Source organism: Amblyomma maculatum, chromosome 5, assembly GCF_055883805.1.
Source record: "Amblyomma maculatum isolate TAMU_Amacu chromosome 5, ASM5588380v1, whole genome shotgun sequence".
In the NCBI taxonomy this organism is placed as follows: Eukaryota; Metazoa; Arthropoda; class Arachnida; order Ixodida; family Ixodidae; genus Amblyomma; species Amblyomma maculatum.
The window spans coordinates 104,298,558-104,318,416 of NC_139348.1; the positions used below are offsets into that span (position 1 = coordinate 104,298,558).

Genomic DNA, 19,859 nt, shown 5'->3' on the forward strand with positions numbered 1-19,859 from the left:
CAGAAATTTCGACCACCTGGGGTTACTGGCACCTTGCTTTTCACCTCCATCAAAAAGCGGCCACCGAGGCCAGGGTTTGATCCCGCATCCTTGGGAACAGTAGCCGAGCGCCGTAACCACTGTGCCACCCTCACGGGGTGCTAATTCTTTGTACAAAATGTGTTAGGTGTTTCAAACTCTTAAAATATGCCACCAGCAAAATAATTAAGGAAAGATGAGGAGCTCGTTATGAGATACATACAGAGGGAGTCAACAGCTGCTGACACAAAGGAAGGCTTAGGGGATTTTTTTTGTATGTGTCAATCAACATGAAATAATACTGTAATCATGGAGAGAATTGATTAGAAAGTAGAAGAAAAAGACAACTATGGGGGTTTGGATCCCAATGGCCACAAGGTGTTTTTTCTTCTACTTTTTAATGAATTATCTCTGTGATTACAGTATTATTCACATTGATCGACACCAAAAAAAAAAAGAGTCCACTATGCATTCCTTTGGTTAAGTGGCTGTTTGCTCCCTTTGTTTGCTGTACGCAGTGTATTTTACTGTTTATTGTTTTCGCTTGATGTACGATGTGTCTCAGCTAAATATAACCAAGCTTTAAAAGACGGAGCATCCTAGCCCCAGTGAAAACAATTGGGGACAGTTAAGAGTTGCCTGGTCTAATCAGAAGTATATTTTTCATTTGCCATATTTAATTGATTAGTAAAAACTCGCTAGCTTTTTAATCAATGGCTCGAGGAACAGAGTGCCATTTCAAAAGTTGTAGAGTTCTTTGAAAAATGGCTAGCTGTGTTGTTTGCAGCGCACAGCTAATGTAGCTTGATTTACTGGCCTTCAAAGAAAGTTGTCACATGACCAGCTGCTGGCTCGTATCTCTCGCCCAATGTACATGCAAAGCCTTGACGTGGCAAGCGTTTTGGAGAAACGCAGATTTTCGTTCTTTCAAACGCATCTCGGGACAGTGACATACGACTGCTGTTAAGTGAAAGATTTTATTGTGTGATTCATCGTTCTAAGTTGGGAAAAAAAGCTACTTTACGTAAACAGTAACTTGGTACAAACTGTATTGAGATTCATTCCTTCAAGCCAATATAATTAGAAGGGATACCTGATACCTGAGTTGAATTACCTGACACAACTCTGTGGTTGGCCGTTCTGCCTTCAGGTTTCCAGCGAGCACAACTCACCTGGTGTTGAACGACTGTGCCAGCTCCCTGAGCAGTGTCGCACTTCACCGAGCACAGCACCGGCTCCACCTTCTCAGCTCGTCCATCTTCCCTTTGCTTCACGTTGAGGTAAAAGTTGTTCTTGCTCTGACCAATGTCCCTGCATCATGAGGGCTAGAAAATAGTTGATGTCTCACCTGATGAAGATTAGTGAATACATACATGTACCTGGGTGAAATGATAGGAGGTTCCGCATGTGGCCCGAAATTACATCCCACGAGGCTGCCGTGTTCCAATTGTACGGTGTCGCAGCCTCAAATCAGTGATGGCACTTATTTGCGAGCTCAGAATGATGTTGAATATTTTGCACGTGCTCTCGTTGTTGCTGCGTTTTGATTCATGATAGGTTAATAAATTGCTGTCTCTCACTGTATTGTGTGTTTCATAACTTCAACACTGTTATAAAAGAGCAGCTTTGCTTCATGATGTTTTCTGGCGGTGAATCACTGTTGCAGTCATGGCCATTTGGTGTGTACATGTAAATAATGTTGGTAGAGGGGGGAAGATTAAAATCTCTTAAAGGGAAAATGAAAATAAAGCACAATCACAATTTGTTCAAGCCAGAGACAGCAGAGGCGCGAAAAGCTTGGGCAAAAATGAAGATGGCATATTAACATGCCGAAGTAATGGATGCATGAATATATTTTAAGAGGCAACTCTTTAGAAATGCACGCTAAACTTGCAACTGCGGCAAAATTTTGTCACAATCATGCTGGCATTGTTATGCTTTTTGTGCTACCCATTTCTGCGCCCATTTGCCCTTTCGTATCCCTCCTCGTTCTCTTTCTCAATGGCCCACACTGCCTTCTTTACACATTCACAGCCACTTTCTTCTTTGTCCACACACCCTTTTGTATTCGTGAGCTGCTAGCAAACAAACAAATTTTCAGTTTGGCCCCAAGGTAATTAAATACATTATTTTTCTACCAGCATGTCAATATTGGAGTGAAAGTTGCTTTATTCGTCTTGATGAGCATTGAGAAAAAAATTAGTGACATGTTTTGAAACCAATGAAGAGGGCTAAAGAATCATCAGCACGAAGCCATTTCTATAGACATTTGCCTGGAATGTCATCACATGCTTTTGTTTTGCACATTTAATAAAGGTGCCCTTTTTTGCATACAATTTACTACTTTTCTGCATTCCTCTTAAAATGTGGTGGCACGCCAGTTTTCACTGCCATCATTCTCTTCCTCTTTTTTATCTTTCTACATGAAGACATTGCTTCTACTATTGCTACTCTAGTAATCCTATACTATTGGATTCTTCCACTGTCATCAAAAGATTCGTATCGGTTTTGCCTAGATGTCTAGTTACATGCTACAACATACTATCAGCTAGACACTCTACCAGTCTCTGCAGCAAAGGTCTTACAGAGGTCTGCAATGTTCTAGCGACACATACAAGCAGTTGAGGCTACCTATGTAGTCAGTGTGTATTTATTTATTTTTTTATTTATTTATTTATTTATTTATTTATTAGTACCTCACAGGCCCCGAAGAGCATTGGGTGAGGGGGGCAAATCGGTACAAGAATATCGTACAAGAACGCGGTACAAGTCCAATACAAGAAAGGAACACGAAATTTATACAAAACCGAGTTAAAATAACATCAGACACGAGACACGAAAAACAACGTTAAGAACAAATGAAACTGTTTTACATTTCGAACATCACTATGGCAATAGATGTATACATAGATGTTTTTTAAACTCACCAGGATCAATGAAAGAGATTATGTTGTCAGGAAGATCATTCCAGAGTTTTATTGCTCTAGGTAATGCAGAGGAATTAAACGACAGGGTCTTCCCATATATCCGGTTGAAGCTGAGTTGATTGTGTAAGCGTTGTGAAGAGCGGAAAGGTGATGCCAGAGGTAACAACGAAGGACGGGTGTGAACATATTTATGGAATAAACACAGAAGTGAAATGGAGCGACGAATTTCAAGTATCTGTATGTCATTAAGGTTTTTAAGCTGGGATACACTTGCGAGGGGACTATAATTGCTAAAAATGTACCGGGCAGCTCTGCTTTGAATGGACTCGAGCATATCTATGAGATATTTCTGATGGGGAGACCATATAGGTGAGATAAATTCCAGCTGTGGGCGAACAAATGTAAAATATGCAAGTTTTCGAACGGAGCTAGGTGAGTTTCGAAGGTTCCGGCGTATGAAACCCAATGTCCTCGACGCTTTGTTGCAGACTGCAGAAATATGAGAAGACCATGAAAGATTTGGTGTGAACTGAATTCCAAGGTATTTGTACGACGTAACCCTTGATAGAGAGGTATTATTTATAGAGTATATGAAGTTAGAAACAACATGCTTGCGGCTAAAAGTCATTGATTTACATTTATTAGGGTTAAGAATCATTTGCCAGTTTTGACACCAATCAACAATAGTGTCAAGATCATTTTGAAGGGTCAGGTGATCAGTCTCAGAAGCGATCTTACGGTAAACAACACAGTCGTCTGCGAAAAGGCGTAAACGGGATGAAATGTTAGTGGGAAGGTCGTTAATGTAGATTAGAAAAAGTAAGGGTCCAAGTACGCTTCCCTGTGGTACGCCTGAGGTTACGTCACATAGGGATGAGGAAGAGCCGTTGACAACTGTGAATTGCTGACGTAATGAGAGAAAGTTTCGAAGCCAAGATAATGTGAGGGAATCAAGGGAAAGGGTAGATAATTTTGTAAAAAGCCGGCCATGTGCAACTCTGTCAAATGCTTTTGAGAAATCTAAAAAAATGCAATCTGTTTGCTGGTTATCATCCATGTTGAAATGCAGGTCAGTAGTAAATTCAAATATCTGGGTATCACATGAGTAGCCTTTCCTAAAACCATGCTGATTTGAAAAGAAGAAGTCATTTCGTTCCAGATGGTTGTAAATGTGAGAAGCGATAATATGCTCAAGTAATTTACAGCATATGCATGTTAACGAAATAGGCCGATAGTTATCAGGAGAGGTTTTGTTACCCGTTTTGAAGACAGGGATGACTTTGGCTTTTTTCCAGTCAGTGGGCAGTTCTCCGGTGGATAGTGATTGCTGAAATATATGACACAAAATCTGGCTGGAAATTGAAATGGTGTTTTTAAGTATCTTCGAGTTAATGTTGTCCACTCCGGCAGATGATGATAACTTTAGATTTTTAATTAGTGATGCGATACCCTCAGCACTAACGGTGATGGGCTCCATGAATGGGTAGTCAGACTCGAGAACAATTGGCATACTGGAATAATCTTCCTTAGTAAACACTGATGCAAAAAATCTGTTGAACGCGGTTGGACATTCAGTGTCAGCTAGCGGCAAGCCATCAGTATTGTGTAGTTGTATGATGTCATGTTTTCTTTCGGGAGATATAGTCTGCCAAAACTTCTTAGGATTAGTCTGCAAAAGTGACGGCAGATCATGAGTGAAGTATTTGTTTTTGGCAGCGGTAACAGCAGAACAGTATGCCTTCAAACACAGTTTATATCTTTCCAACGAGGTTGAAGAAGGAGCAGATCTAGCTATTCTGTATAGGCGCTTCTTTTTATTCCGTAATCGACGGAGGGTCTTGTTGAACCATGGATTTTTTATGTCATTAGCTATTGTAATCAGAGGAACATGTTTCTCTATCAGTGCAGATAGTTTGTGTTTGAAGAGCAACCAGTTTTCTTCGGTAGATCGTTCGTTCCTTAGCGGGAAAAACACCTCATTGAAAAATGAGGCAAGTTCCGTGTTAATTTCATCATATCGTGCTTTACTATAATCTCTAATTTTTTTAGTTGTAATACCTGCAAACAAGCTCGGAACTAGAATATCAAACTGCAACATCTTATGATCGCTAAATCCGTCAAGATACATAACCGGCCCTATGGTATCGGGAGCAGTGGATAGAGCTAAATCAAGAATGTTAGAACCACGCGTATTCTGGCTAATCACTTGAAATAAATTGAAATCTAGTGTTAGGTTGATGAATTCTGTTGCAGCATGACTAGTTGAAGACAAAGAAGGCCAATCTATTTCAGGAAAATTAAAATCACCCAACAAGTAGATGTTGCTAGGTGAACTGTGTTCGACAGCGGCAGCAATGCTAGACCGAAGATCATGAATGAAAGAAGTCACACAATCGGGCGGACGGTAACACACTCCAAAAAGTAAATTCGAAGATATAGTTTTGCAGGCAACCCAAACTATTTCGAGGTCTGAGTTAGAATTTATAGCAGTGGATGGTAACGTTTTTTTAATACCAAGAAGCACCCCACCCCCTCTTTTATCTGCACGGTCATGTCTGTAGATATTGTAAGCATGGGCGTCTGGAAAGATTTCATTGTCTTTGATACCGGTGTGCAACCAAGTTTCAGTTAAAGCAACTATATCAGATTCACTGTCTTGCAAAAAAGAGCAGAGATGATCACGTTTAGGCATCAAGCTTCGGATATTAGAAAATGAAAGGGACAGCGTCGGAGCCTGGGGGCATGACGTGGACTGAGGACAATCACGCAATTTAGGTGCATTGCCTAGCTATGGTGATATTAATATGACCGAATCAGTGGTTCGGTCATACGCATATGTTTGTTTGTCCATTCTAAGTTTATCAAATGCCAGTTTATAAGACTTGGATTGTGACTTTGCAAATTTGGTCAACTTGCTTCTAGCCTCACGAGTTGTAGCGGAAAAATCCTCACGGATTGCAAAACTGGAGTCCTTCAATTTGTGGCCATTCGAAAGGATGTTCTGCTTGTCTTTAAAGAAGGTCATCTTGGCAATGATTGGTCTGTGCCTATCAGTTTTGAATTTGCCTAATCTATGAACCCTTTCAAACTGTGAAGCAGTCATAGATAAATCTAGGTGCTCTGAACAAAATGCAATGACTTTCTCTTCAGAATCTGCCCAGCTTTCGTCTTCCACATCGTCGATGCCAAAGAAAAGCAAGTTATTTCGGCGCAATCTATTTTCAGCATCATCACACCTTGAGTAAATACTAGAAAGCTGGGAAGAAATGGCTTTTATGGCATTGTCAGTTGCATTTGTCAGTCATTTACACATTGTCATGTACATTGTCAGTCAGTCATTGTCAGTCATTTACACCCTTGTATATGTCTGCACTTTCTCGGCTAGGTTTCCATGGCTTTTGAGGTTGCCTGTATAGTCAGTGTGTGCACCCTTAAATGTGCACACTGTATCCTTTCTCAACTGCACTTTCTTCTTTTTTTGTCCTTTTTGACTCCTTCACTTTATGCAAAATAGCAACCAGGATCCGAGTTCAGCTTAACTCTCCACTTTTCCTTCACCAGCTCTCTCTCTCCACTTTTTTTTAAGGAATGTTTAGAAATTTTTAAAAATACAAACGTAAACTGTATTTGTTTTCACATTGTCAGTCACTTGCAAACTGAGCTGCATTCTTTCTTCTTCCATTTCAGGAGTCTTCTGGTCTCCCCAAGGAACTTGCCGACTTGAACGTGATTGTTGGCGACACCATGTCCAAGTTTAGACTGCGGCCATTTCGGGGACTTGCTAGGTGAGCCAAAAGAATGAACCTCATTTTATATTTCATGGATAGGTGAACTGCATATATTAAAATATTTAATACTGGGAGTGAATTTGAACAATAAAAACTTGGTACAAGTTGAATGCCATATTTTTCAAATACTGCCAAGTAACATTACAGGTTATATTTTCTGTGAACCATGGCCAGAAAAAAACGAACTGTTTTTAAGGTTGTCTGAATAACAGATTTTTGGGTGCAAAGCGAATGCGAATAATGAAAATTGATTACAAGTGTCGCTGCAGCTATATTTTGACTCATGAGTGACAGCTTTCGACGGTCGTCATTGCATTATCAAGCAGGCTTTTGCAGCCACTTTCTTGAGGAAGGAGCAAGCCAGGTCATGTGACAAATGCAAGGTACTGCCATTTGGAAGTGATACAATGTTTCGCTGCCACTTCAGGTAACTAGATATCCATGATTTCTGTATGCCTTGTGGGCTCGTGAATAGTTTAATTAGTGAATGTGCATTGCAAACCTAATTAAATAGCAAAAGTTATTCTAATTATTGAATAATTGCACACTTTTATTACATGTAACGAGATGTCCCAGCTAAATGTAACCAAGCTTTAAAAAAAGATGGTGTGTCCTAGCAGTGTGAAAAAGCTGATGACTGTTCACAGTTGCCTGGCCTAGTCTGCAGTTTTCTTAACTCGCTTAAGTTTAAATAATTAATTAGTTTAATTAGTAAGCACTTATGAGCGAAATTTTAATTATTGACTTGAGGAAGAAAGTCTCAATGCAAAACTTGTAGATCACCCCGAAAAGCGGCTTGGTAGGTTGTTTCCATCAAGGTAGCATTTACTCGAAGTACTTTTTTCGCTTAGGGTAACAAACTGGATTCCAAGGGAAGGAAAGCGTAGCAGGGGGCAGCAGAAAGTTAGGTGGGTGGATGAGGTTAAGAAGTTCGCAGGGATCAAGTTGGATGCAGCTAGCACAGGACCAGGTTAATTGGAGGAATATGGGAGAGGCCTTCGCCCTGCAGTGGGTATAGTCAGGTTGATGATGATGATGACTTTTTTTTCATTGGCCATAAACGATAACTTGTGCAATAACAAAAAAAAAACTTTCACATAACAGTGGCACCACTCCTTGAGGTGTGCCTTAGAAAATAAAATTATTTTTTTTTTGTTCTGGTTCCTGTGATGAAGCTGCATGTGCTATGGGCAAGTGATTTAAGCTAACAGTTGGTCTCAGGTCTCACAACATTTTTGCTGAAGGCCAATAAATAAAGCTGCGTAAATTGTAGCTATCTTCATTTCTCGAGCCCATAACAAAGAATATTGCTAATCAGGGTTTGCAAATGAAAAAATGCTGCAGACTAGAATAAGTGACTCTCAACAAAGCTTAGTTGGTTTTCACTGGGCTTAGGTGCACCGTGTTTTTAAAAACCTTAATTACATTTGCTGGAACACCCAGCGCATACATATATCTTAGGAAAGGAAGCTTTAGGAAGGGGCACTGTGTACGTATGCCTTGCTTTCCAAACATGTAGTAATGGTGTCATCTGAGATGCGGTAGAGATGGTAGTCTGAGTGGTGATGTTTCCATTGAATTATGAAATTAGATGAAGGGCTTCATTTCTTACAATAGATAACTAGAACACTAACTGACAACTTCGTTTATCTTAACTTTTCTTTCACCTTTTACAATTCAGGTCCATGAGGGTTTACTTCATGTCTGTCAAATAACTTCCCATTCTGCTCTTAATTTATTGTTTTCTTTCGAGCGGAGGTGCTAGCTGCTCAAAGCTCTGTGCTGGAATGCCTTTTACCAGCTCTGAAAGAAGGCTTAAAGGGACATGGCACCAATTTTAGAATTCGATCAGCTTCAGGTAGTCGAGTGTTTAAACAAGACGGTTTCTTGAGCTAGTTGGTAGAAATTGCTCATTTTGGCGAATAAAAAAAGGAAAATAGACGTGAGAGGATGCTGTGTCTTGTGTCTCTCACATCCCTGTTGTTTTGCACTTCACGCTTTGCCAAAATGAGTTCAAACACTCATTTTGGCAAATACTTAGCCTGTGGTTTTGGCGCTAGCATTTGAAACAGTGATGGGTGATTCACACTGTCACGGCTTTCACGGTTTATCTCAATGCACAGTGCTGTATGGGAAAGTGGGCGCCTGATGACACCATGGACAGGGTCAATCATACTTAGCGGGAACATGGATCCACGTGGCTACACAGATGCTAGTGCTATTGCACCCAAACCAGTAGCAAACTGGTGCTGTGTGGCCCACAGCACAAAGCCCCATACTGAGGTGAATCGTGTTGTGAGGCACTGTGCATTGATTCATGGCTGGATTGGATGCAAGATGGCTCTCCACGGCTGCACAGCCATGCGGAGTTCTGTTCCCGCTAAGTCTGGTTGACACTGTACAGTATTGGTACATTATCCCCCGTAGATGCACCTGTTGCTCTGAAAGAAAGTTAACGATGCTATGAAAAGCAAAGCTCTCGAAGTGTTGTTTGGCAGCATCTGATGAAGCACTGCATTACGTGGGCAAAGATAGAAATTTAGAAATAGTACCATTAGTGAGGCCATTGCAGAGCTTCTCTGCATTACTTCGATATTGTTTCAAGAAGCCTACATTTTAATTGTCTATTTCGTAGACAGTTTGAACGCCAGCACAGAAAATCATGCTTTATCTCTACGGCCGATATGGATGTGAATTCTTGAGTATGACGGAATTCTAAAAACAAATGTGAGCAGTTGTCCTTTAAAGTAAAATTGAACCATCACCTGTGTGCTGTGAAATTTCATTGATTCGGCCTTCAAGGGACCAGGAAAAATGTTATAATTATCCAAAAGTTTGAAGTATCAAATGGGTCTAAAAAAAAAAAAAAAGTCTACTGAGAACCGTTTGCATCACAGTTTTTTTTTTCTAATGAACACGTGAAATATTGTCTCTACATTTGAGATGAAAACCAAGCGGCAGCGACTATATCTTGCGTTTTCATCCAGTGCTTTGTTTTGCGAACGTTGGCGGGAGTGCGGAATAATTATTCCAAAATCAAAGGTACCTCTGCTTCCCTTTTCGCAGCCCGACTCATAGCACATGTCTCCACAAGCAGCCTCATCGTGGTTTGAGGATGCGTTACCGCATCAACTGTATGTCCATGCAAGCCATCCCAAAATAAGGCCAGTGAAACACACAGCAGTGTCTGGAATGGTGCGACTGGTTGATGCGCGCTCTTGGTGATGGCAGAGGGATGGCTTGAATTTGAGAGAAGCAAGCTTAAGCTATGCAGCTAGGCTATATTTCAACATTGGGGGACTTCTGACGGCGTGCCTGATGTCGCGGGCAGCACTGTCTCGTGCAATTCAACTTCGGGGCGGTCTATTTCAGTGATTGCTGACTGCTTGGGTCGTATCTCGATGCAATTTCCCATCCAGTATTAACCGATGTGAGCCCGCCCATGTCTGAATTAGCAAGTGTCTGGCGCCATATACTTACATGGGCATCGGCTGATAATGTTCTTCTTGTTGGAATGATCCGAATGATGGGGGTCAAATTAATGAGCATTACTGTATTAATGTCTTTTCTTCTTTTCTTGGCCAGAGATTCGGCTGTTCGTGTGGAGCCTGAGGCATATGTGGAAGAAGCACACTCGAGTTTTGGCTTCAGTGAGAAGCTCGAAGAGTTGAAAGCGGCTGCCTCTTTGAAGAAGGACGAAGTGTCGGGTAACTGTCTCGCTGCTGTCCTTCGATCCTCAAATATCTCACGAGAAAAATAAAAGGGCACAAAAGAAATTCACCTGAAATTGCTAGCTTATTTTCATTCTTATTTTTGTGTGTGTGCAGAAAAGACGGCAGTTGTAAGCCACTTTTCATGTGCTCACTTTACAATGGACCCCGCCACGGTGGTATGTGTTTAGGGCGCTCAACTGGTGCGCCCAAGGATGCAGGATCCAATCCTGGCCATGGCAGCCGCTTTTCGATGGAAGCAAAAAGCAAGGCACCCGTGTGCTGTGCAATGGCAGTGCACATCAAAGAACCCCAGGAGGTCGAAATTTACGGAGCCTTCTAATATATAGTGTCCCTCTTAGCGCAAGTCACTTTGGGACGTTAGACTCCATAAATTATGACTTTACAATGCGGTGTTTTTGAACATTGTTTGTGGCAATCTCGGTATGATTTCGATTTTATTGTCAAACACGCATTCAGTATGCTGCTTTGTTGCAATAATTTTGGGGTGAACATATCCTGCTAGTGCTAAGAGCGAAGTGCATACAGATGGGAAAAAAATGAGTGTGTTTTTTTAGCCTAGCATTAAACTAATGGGTTAAAATCAATCAGTGAACATAATTTCTTTTCCATCGCATTGTTCTACACCAGCAAATATCATGTTGCCATTGGTGTGGCAGTGCTTGTCTCATTGTTGTGCCTCTTATAAACAACCTTGTTCCTAGTGATGTTTGCAGACCTACAGACAGGCTCAAGACAGGTTCAACTGCATGGCAGTTATTTTTGCTTCATTGAAAGCTTCTTTTGTTTCTGCATGCGTGCAGGATTTAATTCGTCCTTTTACTCTTTTGCAGGTATGCCTTCCCACCCTCAGATCCTATTCCTGGGCACTGCATCAGCGATACCTGGGAAAGACCGCAACGTCAGTGCCATTCTGGTCAATGTGAGGTAAGGATGCAGTGTTTTTAAGTGGGTGTTATGTGCCCGCAGACTCAAAACTTCAAAAGACCAATGAAGAATGTGCAGTAGAACGACACTGTATGTTCCCGGTTGGCACATTTTTATAATTTTCATGCTAGGGATGAGAGAAATTAAAATGTCGCACACAGCTGCACTATTCTTCTTGTGGTTAATACTCCCCTCATTAATGTGGCTTCCTGCAAAGAGTGTTCAATATTCAGTCAAATTTTCATTTTATGATGCGTTCACTGATGGAGAGAAGGTGTGGTAAGACATGAGCAATGCAAGCCTAGGGGCATGTGACATGAACAGAAATGCAGCGGTGGCCGGGATGACTTCTTTGCTATGCATGTATGCAGTGGGACGTAGCACTTTGAAGAGACTGAATATATGTGAACATGTGAGTAGGCCTAGCCTCATTGCTGTTGCAGTCACCTGCTGTAGCGGCTTCTCCACAGTGCACAAGTGCAATGGGGCAGAGCCTTTGGAATTGGCGACAGTGGCAGTGAAGAGTTTCTGTCTCCCCATGCCAGTTGCCGCTGGATATGTTGCAAAGTATCTTCCACGCTAAGTGCAAGTGTGGACAAAAGCCTACAAGCACCAGAAGGGCTCCTCGGACACTGTGCTAACGAGTGCTGACAGGTCTTTGTGACTTGAGCGATTTCAGGAAGCCCGCTGTGAGCCATTACATATCTGTTTACAGAGTTTGGCTCCAACCTAAGCTGCCAAGCGAGATGGCAAAATAAAGGAAAGGAGGGGCAGAAAATGGGAGGACACCATTGTGGAAAGTATTGGGGAGGACACGGCAGTACTAATGGCTCCTACCTACATCTCCCCTTGTGATCCTCTTTTGTGTATGTACATGCATTTTGCGACTAGCTTAATGGCTAATTCCTTAATTTGTGCCTCCTTTATCTCTCACATACTCATTAGCATACTGTTGTAAGATACCACATTATGTGAAAGACCGCCCAGCATAAATATAAAAAGCCTTGAGTCTGTAGTTCAAGTTTGCATCGTTATTTAAAGTGTCGCTATCTCCCCAACTTCGAGCCATCTGTATGGTAGAAACACCGGAACCGGTCAGGGAGATAATGACACTTTCGATAACGATGCAAAACTGGAATATGGCCCCTGCTTTAAGCAAGCTGTACGAACGTGCCTATGACTCACGCCACTTGCTCCTTCCATCTTTACCTCATTGCCTGTCACTCCCTCAGGTGCACTGGAGTGCACCTGAGGGAGTGCACTGAGGGAGGCAGTCCAGCACTCCAGTGCTGGACTGCACTATGTGCACCTCTTATGTGCACTGACTTACCCCGGACAGGCCACCTATGTGGTCCTTTTCCAGTGTTACCATTGTAATTGCATGCCTGTGGTATTGCCGGCAGAAAACGAGCCTGTCATGTTCAGTAGTGTTGACCTTGGTGTGCATGTACCCGCATCCAAGTGATGATGAATTGATGCTTGTACTCAGTAAAGAGTCAAAGCAAGCTTCGTCCATGCATGTACATCCTTGCGCGCAAAGCTGAAGGGTAGGATGAGGTTACCATGAGCCTTGTAATGCTTACTTATTTAGTTGCTGTACTTACCAGCAGAATTATTACTGAAACACTGCTATCAAGAGCTGTGGAGAAATTGCCTGCATTGCAGACTTTACACCAAGGAGGCTATAATCTCCTTGCTGTAGACAAAGTGCACTGTGTAGCACTCTGCTCTTTACATATATATTGCCATGGCTGTTGACTTTTAGTGTTTTATTTTTTTGTGAAAGATATTTCCCAACCTAATATATTACCCAAGTTAAGCTTAGAATTCAAGCCGAAGAAGGGCTAGTGTCAGCACTGTGTTTTGTGTTGCAGGAATCTGCTATGCGCTTGAGCTCAGTAAGTAAAAGTAGAAATCCAAGTGGCCCCGAGGTTTCGATTCCTCAGAAAATAGTAGTTGCACTCAGGTTGGCGTGTTTAGTACGAAGAATTCTTTTACAAGCAAAACTACCGAAATGTTGTGCCAGCAAAGGAAACCATATTGTATTGTACTGTTTTTTTTAGTTTTGATTGAACCTCATAAAAAATCAGTTGAGAATTTCGCTCTTTCATTTTGTTGTCGTTTTCAGTGAAGACATGTCCATCCTTCTGGACTGTGGCGAAGGAACATTCAACCAGCTGGTTCGGTTCTATGGCCTCGAGCGTGCCAGGGACATCCTGACACGGCTGAGCTGCATCTTTGTGTCACACCTCCACGCTGACCACCACTTGGTAAGTGACCGAAAATTGCCACACTTGGTAGGCAACTGAAATGGATCCGTATTGTCTACAAGTTTCCTATAAGGAACTGTATCTCTCTATTCCCTTGTCTATAATCAGTACTATCTTCACAAAAATTGCTGCTTAGCCTCACACTGACCAGTTCGGCATCTAGAACATTTCAAGATAAGTGAATGCGCGATCTTGGCACCAGTGCTCTTGTAGTTTAATTAAAATGGGGCAATCGGTGCCCGGCTACGTCACCTATCAATTACACCTGCCAGAGGCATCCTCGGAGATCGAGGCGTCAGACATGCGTACCATTTTTCTGACTGAACCTGTGGGATAGTGCTTTCACTGTAGAAAAAAAGGGCTGGGCATAATGTAGCTCCTTAAAATTTAGTCATTGAATAAGCAGTATTTGTCAAAAATGTGTTGATATTTTTATTTTTTTTACATACGCATTCATAAACGTAACTAGAAATGCTGCCTAGGCTAGCCAAATTTCAGTGCTCAGATTTGAGATTCTCGCCACCCTCTCAGTCTATGCACAAGTAGTTTTTTACTTCTGATCTAATTCACGGACTCTTTAGCGATCCAGCTTGAAGTGATGAGCTGTTCAATACCCATTCAGCCTGTGCCACTGCACGACCTCCACTTTATTTTGCACGGCTTATATGAAAACGCATATATATATGAAACTGCTGTTGTCCTATATTCTGAATATGAAATGGCCTTCGGGCACAGTGGGTGAGAACAGTGCTCATGTTACCTTGGATTGGCTTAGGTCTGTGCCTGCACTCAAAGATAAAAATTTCAATAAGAAACATTTTTCTTCAAAACTGGCGGGAAAAAAAAAAGAAGAAAAGCAATTACTTGGTATGTAATACACTAAAATGTGGGATTCACAGAAGGAGGGGGCACTCACACAAGAGGGGGCTATTAGGTGGTTTTTTATGGTGATCATAGTTTTAGCTAGAATAATTCGAAAATCACTATTCGTGTGGTATGCATGCTGCAATAAACTTGCATCTCTCCATAGGGCTTGGTGAAGGTGTTGAGAGAGAGACAAGCTGCCTTCGAGATTCTCGGGATCCCTTACGAACCACTTCTCGTCGTGGCTCCGAGGTTCATGGTCTCCTGGATGGCTCGTTGCAGCCTTGCATTTGATTCAGTGGCTGAACTCTTCAAGTGAGTGGTCTGGAAAATGTTTGAAATTAACCTATACAGTCTATAGACTCCGCCATGATGGTGCAGCTGTACGGCACTCAACTACTATTCCCAAGGATGTGGGATCAAATCCTGGCTGTGGCAGCCGCTTTTCGATGGAGGCAAAAAGCAAAGTGCCCGTGTGCTGTGCAATGTTGGTGCACGTTAAACAGCCCCAGGTGGTCGAAATTTCCAGAGCCCCCCACTACGGTGTCAAACATAGCCTGCATCGCTTTGGGACGTTGGACCCTATAAATCAAACAATCAGATAATGTACCGTCATGTGCATTAAATTTGCGTTTTTCTTCTCTCGCTATTTAGAGATGATCTCATGTTTTTATTTCAGTGTGTGACATGTCTACAATATGAACGTGCTTATTTTATCTGATGCTTTGAGAATTTAACTGACCTTTCATGGCAATTTGAAAAGAAAGTATGAGACACCATAGTGAAAAATGCAAGGATGTGATGTCAGTGAAATTACTACAAGATCCACCCTTACTTGTCTTTCTGTTGAGCTTGTTTTATTGCTTTGCAGGCACCAGTGTGTTCAACCAACTACCTTGTTTTCAGAATCCCTGTGAACTGAATGCCCTTGTGCACCATCCCCGTGATACAATGACATAAGCTCTGCAAAGAACCATAGCTGAGATAGCTGTAATTGTTGTAAGCTATGGGGGTTACTCTTGAGAATAATGCTCTAAAGGGGGCTCGACTAGACGCTGCAGTTGCCTTCTAGCCACGGCGTGCCAGCCCTAACAGTCAAGAGCTGTAACCCCCAACCTTTGGTGTGAAAATTTGCCACTGTGGCGAGTTCGGGCCAGAAGGGACAAACACGAGTTGCGCACTCGAAGAAGCTTTAATCTGCTCGAGTAATTATACACGGCAAATCAGGAGCACTCAAATACAGCCGTCGTAGCGAGTGAACGTCCCGCTCGCGTACCAAGATGAAATAGAAAACACGGAACTTCAGTGAAATGTAGCTAGAACATAGAGCACTCAGGCTAGAAGAAAAAAAAAATCTTGCATACAATTGAAATGAGTAATATGTTACAGTGCTAAGTATTGTTACTCGCAAAATGTTTCCCTATTTTTACATCATAACTATAATTATTATTGATTGTTTAAGCTTTTAGGACAGGTAGTAACCGCAGATCCGGACCATGAAAAGGAAATAACAAGAAGAATAAGATTGGGATGAAGCGCATTTGGCAAGCACTCGCAGATTATGACTAGCAGCTTACCGGTATCACTCAAGAGGAAAGTATACAACAGTTGCATCTTGCCTGTACTCACCTATGGGGCTGAAACGTGGAGGCTAACTAAGAGAGTTCTACTTAAGTTGAGGACAACCCAGAGGGCTATAGAGCGAAAAATGGTAGGGGTAACATTAAGAGATAGGAAGCGTACAGAGTGGGTCAGAGAAATAACTGAAGTTGCCGACATTGTAGTGGAAATTAAGAAGAAGAAATGGGCATGGGCAGGACATGTAGTGCGAAGAGAGGATAACCGATGGTCGCTTAGGGTAACAAACTGGATTCCAAGGGAAGGAAAGCGTAGCAGGGGACGGCAGAAAGTTAGGTGGGCGGATGAGGTTAAGAAGTTCGCAGGGGTGAAGTGGATGTAGCTAGCACAGAACCGGGCTAAGTGGAGAAATATGGGAGAGGCCTTCGCCCTGCAGTGGGTATAGTCAGGCTGATGATGATGATGATGATGTTTAAGCTTCGTAAATACAGCAAATTTATGCAATGATTCCGGCTGATTTTACATTGATGGGAAAACTTTTCCCGCAGAAAGAGAAAACGCAGAATTGTGGTTCTAGAGCTCCAGCTTTCGAAGCGAAGGTTCCCGGCCAACACCTTGTAGTCATGATCAAAGTGAAGCATGTGTGATCATGTGAACACCCCCTGCACATTTGCCGTGTTCCTGATGAAACTGAGCCGTGCTTTTTAACCCTCTCATGCGTGGAAGCATGGCAAGACACATTCAAGAATTGGAAAAAAAAAACGCAGTATGAACAGCAATACAGCAGGTTTACTTGTCAGTGAGTTTTTCAAGGCCAGAATTCATTGTTCCTTAGTAACCGACGCACATTACATCTACAAGCTGGAAAGACTAGCTCCTCTACAAGCCCCAATTTTGATTTTTAGTAAAAGAGGCCAGGGATCCAGCATAATTGCGACAAATGCAATCGAGAGGCTGCACCTTCCCACATATCATTGACAGCAAAAAGCAGATTATAGTGCAGTATTTGTGACTGTACAGAAGTCGACAGCGTATGAAATGATAGAGCCTCGCAGAATATTCAGCATGCTGCAGAGGACAGCCTTATTTTTATGCGACGGACAAGTTGCCGCAGCAAAAATATTAGGGAGCAAGCAGGAAGAATAGAAAACGCAGCGCCACCTCGCAGCGTCGGGTGACGCATTATTACGGGCAGTGAGAAAGGCGCCTTACCTCGCAAACAACTCTTTTCTTTCTAGGAATAAACTTCTTTTGGCCAATATTGTGAAGTCACTGTATCTTGCGCAAGTCGTTGCGCTTGCCTTGAGGTATCATGAATACCGCATAACCATCTTCAGGTCGCTTGCCGCAGTTGTACGCCCAACAGCACGGCATAGCACTTGCACATTGCAATAAAAGCACAGCGTGCAATATATTCGCTCGCTGAGCCTAGGAGAAAAATGGCACAAAGGAAAAAGAGAGAGAGAAGAAACCTTTATTTAGCCGGATAGTTATATAGGGCCGAGTTACATTGCCCTACTAGTTGGCCCGCAGGTCAAGCCTGTTGGCGACCTCATAGGCGCGCTTGAGGATCCGGTCTTGTATGCCTGGGTCCGAGCTGCGCAGCAGGGTCTCCGAAAAAGGAAAAAGAAAAGCATAAGGAAAACGTTGAACGCGTGTGTTTCCAAGTGCAACGGCAGGGAGACTAATCGTCATGCAGGAAATCGGGCTGAGAGCTGGTCCTCAGGGAAGGGGTGCGCAAGGGGCGAGGAGGTCGCACGGCGGCAGCAAAGTTCAATGGTTGGCGGTACTTTCAAATTATCAAGGGGCTTTAGGTGGGGGTTGCCTAGTGTGCCCTCTCCTCCGTCAACCTCCCTAACAGTGTGCACAACTCGCATGATAATTACGCTGCGGCCGTTATAATGGGGGCAGGGGACTCGTGTGTATCCCCACGAAGCATACTTAAGTTTCTTGCTACTCCATCGCATTCATGGCACATAGATTTCAGTGTTTTGATATGTAGCGTGAGCCTGTGGGTTTCATCGCACTATTTGCAGAGGTTTTTCCAAAATTTGGTAATAAGTTTTACTGAGGAGGGCTTTCCATTTTATGCAGTCCAGTTCATTTAAAGTGATGTGTAGAATAGGTAGTTAATAGGAATTGATAGAACAGGTAGCAAGAGTAGGGAAATGGAGAGGTGATAAAGGATTATGGTGGAGAGGTGAAATTCGGGAATTAACAGGACAAGTAGTTAGAGGTCACTGGTACGAGTCTTTATCCCCAAATGTTAGCTAGTCTGTTGATGATGTCAATTACTTTGACAACAACTGTGGTGATGAATGTACTGAAAACCACTGCAGCGTATTCTTTCTTGCTTGCAATGTTTGTTTATTTTTTTTAGGTATGTGGACAATGCGTCACTGCTTTATGACCAAGCCTCACCTTCTGCTGAAAAGTTGGAATTACTGCAGAAGCTCAAGCTGAAAGATGTGAGTTTTCTCATGGTTTTTCTTTCTTTCTCGTGCGGCTGAGTGTTCAAAATTTGAAATTTTGCCTGCTGTCCTTTTTGAACTCTGCACCTGCATTTCACGTTGCATTGCAGTTTCAAGGTTTCAAAGTTTGTTCAGAAGTAAATACAAATGTTATGATTACACAGAGGTCCCAGTGTTTTGTACTGTAATGGGGCCTTTGTGTACAAACGAAAAAAAAAAGACAAATATAACAACATGAAGCAGCATTGCATATAAGTAAAACTTTGTGAGCAGAATTTGTGATTGATCAGTTATTGAATATGTATCTACTGTAGAAGATTCCTAACCGTTCCTTTGTTTCTGCCTCTTCTGCACCTGCTGCTTTCCTCAGCTCACCTGGAGTGTGTTGCCGCACTGTCAATGTGATGCCGAAGCAGTGGCAAGCATTGCCACTTCCTGTGGGGCCTCAGCTGTCCTTTCAGTAGTGTGGTTAATGATGCCTTGGCAAAGCTTATCAGCCTTCCCTCGTTAAACCTTCCTTCAAACAGCTTCCCATTTCTCATCTCCTTGTTTTCACTGACATTGTTTGCGCAGTTTGGCACGGTGCTCGTTATGCACTGCAAGAACGCCTACGGTGTCACCCTCACTGCTGAGACAGGCTGGAAGCTGACATACTCTGGCGACACCATGCCCTGCGATGCTCTCATCAAAGCAGGTCAGTGTGTGGCTGTCACCCGTTAATAATTATAGTTATTAACGATGCACCACTAATGGTGCACACACTCCCAAACACCCTTAGAGTGAATGGGGGTAGCTGTTCCGGTCTTAATGGAGATTCCCTCGACCTGCGTGGCAAGCTCTCCCAGAAGTCAACTACTTTGTAGTGACAGAAGGGGGTGGCCGTTCGGTGCCCAGCTTTCGCCGGTTCAAGCCAAAGTAAGGGTCAGAGTCAGAAGTAACAAACAGAAACAAACTTTATACACAGCTAGAGACGATACAGAGGAATACACACTAACACTTAAAATGCACAGACTAGAGGTTCACAGAAAGGCGATGCTAAGCATGCAACTAAAGAGGCGTTCAATAACACAGAGGCTTACAACACAGAACAATGCAAAAGAGTCAAATAAACAAACACCAAATTGTTCACCAGGCACTGTTGAAAGACCGACGCCTGGAGAGTCGCGATGTGGCCGCCATGTTAGACGAGCACCGCTCCCTCGCAAATCTGTGGGCTTGCCAACAGTGGGTGAACCCCAAGAGTCGAGGAGAAACACTTGCGAACACGCCGCAATTCTACTTACAC

The 19,859-nt window shown here is 42.7% G+C and overlaps 1 protein-coding gene across 1 annotated transcript in view; it reads left to right on the forward strand.

The window, feature by feature from the left end:
* The window catches only part of RNaseZ (ribonuclease Z), a 44,682-nt gene that overhangs the window by 16,098 nt on the left and 8,725 nt on the right, over positions 1–19,859 (forward strand). The window contains exons 12-19 of the mRNA XM_084604031.1: positions 1,169–1,298; positions 6,633–6,730; positions 10,319–10,440; positions 11,298–11,391; positions 13,520–13,661; positions 14,692–14,840; positions 18,484–18,571; positions 19,148–19,268. Of these exons, the coding sequence (XP_084460157.1) occupies positions 1,169–1,298; positions 6,633–6,730; positions 10,319–10,440; positions 11,298–11,391; positions 13,520–13,661; positions 14,692–14,840; positions 18,484–18,571; positions 19,148–19,268 (944 nt within the window). The remainder of the gene's footprint in view (positions 1–1,168; positions 1,299–6,632; positions 6,731–10,318; positions 10,441–11,297; positions 11,392–13,519; positions 13,662–14,691; positions 14,841–18,483; positions 18,572–19,147; positions 19,269–19,859) is intronic.